The sequence below is a fragment of the Solenopsis invicta genome, chromosome 14 (genome assembly GCF_016802725.1).
Source record: "Solenopsis invicta isolate M01_SB chromosome 14, UNIL_Sinv_3.0, whole genome shotgun sequence".
Taxonomy (NCBI): domain Eukaryota; kingdom Metazoa; phylum Arthropoda; class Insecta; order Hymenoptera; family Formicidae; genus Solenopsis; species Solenopsis invicta.
Window position 1 is genome coordinate 3,994,438 of NC_052677.1, and position 4,750 is coordinate 3,999,187.

The 4,750-nt window shown below is 33.0% G+C and overlaps 1 protein-coding gene across 2 annotated transcripts; it reads left to right on the plus strand.

Annotated features, from left to right (window-relative positions):
• The first annotated feature begins 1,889 nt into the window (after positions 1-1,889).
• Positions 1,890-3,766, plus strand: LOC120359520. 2 transcript variants are annotated; one of them, XM_039457263.1, is made up of 3 exons: positions 1,890-2,251; positions 2,732-2,913; positions 3,274-3,766. In XM_039457263.1, the coding sequence occupies exons 2-3, from the start codon at positions 2,778-2,780 to the stop codon at positions 3,660-3,662; spliced, it is 525 nt and encodes a 174-aa protein (XP_039313197.1). In that variant the 5' UTR covers positions 1,890-2,251; positions 2,732-2,777; the 3' UTR covers positions 3,663-3,766. The 2 variants fall into 2 exon arrangements, with proteins under 2 accessions (XP_039313197.1, XP_039313196.1); XM_039457262.1 differs by having other exon boundaries at positions 1,890-2,913.
• The last annotated feature ends 984 nt before the right edge of the window (positions 3,767-4,750 follow it).

The window sequence follows — 4,750 nt, forward strand, 5'->3', positions numbered from 1 at the left end:
CATATTAGAACCGTCATTTTAAATTTTAAATTTTTGACATTACATAATCAGTGTTCTTGAAAACTCTTAAGTAACAAATTTTAAACGATTTTAATTGATTTTGAGAATTTTATTCACATATTAGTTTCACTATTTTTAATTTTAAATTTTTGACATCAGGTTTGTAATCAGCGACTTCAGAAATTCACAGTTATTTTAAGATATAGATTATATGGCAACACTTTATACTAACAAATTTGATTTATACAAACAGCAATTTTTTGACATACATTTATTAACAACAAATTATTTATTTAAAATATCATTCTAAAACTTATATTATTAATTAAAAGAAATCTTTAGCAATCCAACAATACTAAACATGCTAAAAAAATACGTAAAACAATTGATTTATTAATAAAATAACTTTGAATAATAGGTGTATTTCAAAGGGTTTTGTGACGCAAAGAGTTAAGAAATAACCTGAACGCTATAAAAAAATATATTATAAACACTACTTTTCGATTTTAAAACGTAGTTAAAAATTAAATAAAAATTGGTAATATCAAATTGAAAATTAATTTAATATTAACTGATACTAATAAGCTTTTAAATGTGAGAACTCTGAACTCCTAACTCTCTTAACTTACATAGTTGCAAAATTGATTTTTCAAAAATGTTTTTTACGTCAGTAATGTTTTTTCATGTTTTGGTCACAGTTCAAAATATTATTTTTTGGATATTTTTATTAATCTGACTATGAGATTTAATGACATAATAAAAAAGAATGTTCTCTGTAATTCATATTAAACTTTTAATAATTATATATAATAATTATTTACTTTAAAATGAATGAAAATTAAAACATTAATTTTAAATTTAACATATTTTGAAAAATATGACAACAGAATATATATATATATATATATATATATGTAGATAAAATTAAAAAGAATTAAATAATAAGGTAATAATTTAAGAATAAAAATCGATCGATTTTGAACACATTTTATCTGTATTTGTCTGTAATTACGAATTAAAAAACGCAAAATAAAGCAGACTGATATGAATAATACGCTTTCTGTACGTTTTTTTTTTCAACAAAGAAAGATTCCTAAAAATATAATTTACTTTTTTCAAACTTTTTCCTATCTTCTTTTTTTTCTTAGCTCTTTAATCTTTCTTTCTTTCCTCTTTTTCCTTTTCGTTTTTTTCCTTCCTTCTTTCAATTCTCCTTTCTTTCAATTTTGTCTTAATTCCTTCTTTTCTTTTTCCTTTTTGAAAATAAAGTATCAAAAATTAAATTTATTTAACAATATTTAATATAAAAATTATTTTTGTAAAAGATTTAAGAGAGAAAGGGAGAAAGTGCGTGAGTGAGTTATGAAAAGATAATATGGCTACCCCCATTATTTCCATTGTTAAGAGAGATGTTATTTTATGTTTGATATTTAATATAAAACAGAAATAAAGTAATATTTTTTATGATATATATCTAAAATCTTTGAACGCGGAAAAAATTTTAAATCAAGAAAATTCTAAACAATAGAAAATTTAAACTATATAATTTTGTTACAAAATATGTTTTTTAAAACTGAATGGATTTTTAAAAAGTTATTTTTAAACATGTTATATTACTACCATTACTAAATAATAAATGAATCATAAAATTGAGTCTAAAATTTGTTAAACAACACTTTAAGAGAATAAAAGACTGAAAAAAACGAGACAATGCCATAGAGAATAAAAGAAAGCATGCAATTGCAATATCACGATAGAACAAGAGAAAGAGGAAGCAAAATTACGCGAAAAAGGGAAAAGAAACAATTAAGTTTAAAAAAGTCAATCTGGAAGTTCAAGAAAATATTTAAAGATACAAAAAAATATAATTTACCTTGTTCAACTGTTGAATTTGAATCTTAGCGCCGAATGCGCTCCCGTTGCGTAATAACTCGGTTGACCCTTTCCTGAGTTCTGGCGCTTGCATCGCTCACGTTGGGTGACGCAATGATATACATTCATTCCAAAGGAGGAAGGCGTCCGTGTCAGAAGGATAATAAACGATCTTAAAAATACAAACTGTGTTGTTATCTGTGTTGTTACCTGTCTTTCGCAAAATAAAGTCAAAAGGTTATGGGCCCAGCACGCTTCCACTGCGCCTGAAGCTTGAGTGAAGAAAGACGAGCAAGGAGCCCTAAGAGATAGGAAAACGAATTGCGCTGCGGGACGCAACAGGAGGACAATAGGCGAGATCTGAAAACTCTCACAACAGGTTTCTTTTGCATTCTTTTTTAAGGGAAATTGAAGGCATCGTGCCTATGTAAAATCGAACATTGAGATGTGCATGTATATTTTATTGGGAATAATACAAATAGAATGATGAAATAGCATGATGCAAGAAATTGGGGAAGGCGGATCGCGTTCAAAATGGAGGGCGGACCGCGTGGCAACCGCGTGGCGACGCGACGCGTGGCGACGCAACGTGCGGCGACCGCGTGGCGATCCTTGTAAAGGGAGACGCCACTGCAGTGCATTTGAACGGAAATAGCAACAGTGCCGAGAAAAATTACCCGTGAAATTAGAATTAGGCTAGCATATAATGTTAAAAGAAACTGAGAAAGTAATTGCATGTAACGTTTAAAAGAATTAAAAGAATATGAGCATGCATGTAGAAAGAAAGGGAGAATATTTGCAAGCACCGTGGAAAGAAACTGAGTGAAACAATATCCTAAATTAAGTGACAATTTTTCAGAAATTTGATTTATTGATTTTTCGATCGATCGAACTGATTGGCCAAAATGTCGGTTTTAAAAGAAATAGTAGACAAATGCAAACAGGCATTCTTCATTGACGAGGAAGACATTCAGGCAACGATAGAACTTGACGAGCACTGTTTCACAGTGCAGTTTGCGGCCGGAGAGCGTGTGGTACTGAGTACGTATTGTGCACAATAAAAGAAAATTTCTTTTTATTTACCAACATTTTCTTTATGAAAATAAAAGATATGCATACTTTTAACCGTCGCTGATTAGACCAACCAATTTGCCGTTTTATAAATAAAATACGAGAATCCTGGGTTGCTTGGCCCGTACATGGTTGTGTTCATCGTGGAAAGGCTAAAGTAACTAGAATTGTCTCTGAAATAAACGGCAGTAACGTTTATGGACGAACAATTCGTTTCCGATTTGTTGGAGTCTGTGTTCGACGAAAGCAATCGAGAAGCAAATAACTTCGAGTTCGCTGCTACAATGACAGTCTATACAGCAACATTTTACTTCACTCCGTTATTTTTAGGTAAAGAAAAGTTGAAAGGTAAATGGAAAGATTTGAAAAAGGAAATAGCGAATCTCGAACGAAGCCAGGGTTCAGGCGACGGTTCAGGCGATAACAGTACGGATGACATGGTTGAGTCTAAGGAGAAGGAGCAGATAGAGACAAAAGAGATCCGAGAGAATAATAGTAATGACGGTATAACGAACGACGACTCGGATCAGACCGTGGCAAAGACAGTCGAAAACACGGTGCAAGCTTCTCTCTCCGAAGTTACTAAACCTGTGCGGAAATTGGAAACAGGTAAAGAACGACTGTATAAGATCTGTAACGACTGTAAAGGATCTGCTAACGACTGTATAAGATCCGTAACGACTGTAAAAGATCTGTTAACGACTGTACAAGATCTGTAACGACTGTAAAAGATGTGTTAACGACTGTATAAAATCCGTAACGACTGTAAAGGATCTGCTAACGACTGTATAAGATCCGTAACGACTGTAAAAGATCTGTTAACGACTGTAAAAGAATTGTAACGACTGTAAAAGAATTGCAACATAAGAGGTACATAACGACTGTTTAGAAAATAACGCTAATAACATATTCATTATTACAGAAAATTTAGGTCCGCACAACGAAATGGAGAAATCAAACGAGGAAAGGCACGCAGCTCTAAATTATGATGATTTAACGGAAAAATATAAATCACTCCAAAAGTTAATAGAGAAGACGATGGCTATGCATAAAAAGGTGCGAGAAGACCTAGAAGGGCAGAGTCGACAAAAGCAGAGAGAAGTGGAGATTCAAGGAGCAACTAAGAAACCGAGGATCACTTCAGTTGAAATTTTGCCTTCTGGTTCACGCTTCTTGAAGGACAGTACGAACAGTCCTAGTCGTGGAAATAACTCCAACGAAAACCTCGCAAACCGAATCAAAGAAACAATTAAAATTGAGTTGCTGAGCAAGGACAGTGGGACAAAACGGGATTACAAGTTAAGCCCAAAAGTAAAATTCGAACATTTTTATGAATTCCTTTCCTCTGAACTACGTACCAACGACCTACTCCATGTGATTGATGCGACTGTCAAACCGCCACAAAATTTGAACGAACAACAAAGAGAAAAACAAAGGTACAAGGTCAGAGATATTCTGATCAATAGACTAGACCAGACCTACCACTCAAAAATTCTACAAATCCAAGATCCCGCCGAAATAATAGAAAAACTGAGAGAATTCAAAAGATGCGAGGTAAACGTCACCAGCCATACCATTAGACAGCAACTATACTCCATCAAATATGACCGCAATAAAGAGACAGCCCTGCAGTTCTGGGATAAATTCGAAGAGATTATTCGGACTTACGAAAATCTACCGGATACTGCACCTTTAACCGAACAGGAAAAACGAGACGCTTTTTACGCAGCAATAGCAAACACTGAACCGGAAGTACAATCTATAGAATTTATGACAAGGAGTCAGACTGGACGAAGCCTTACATATG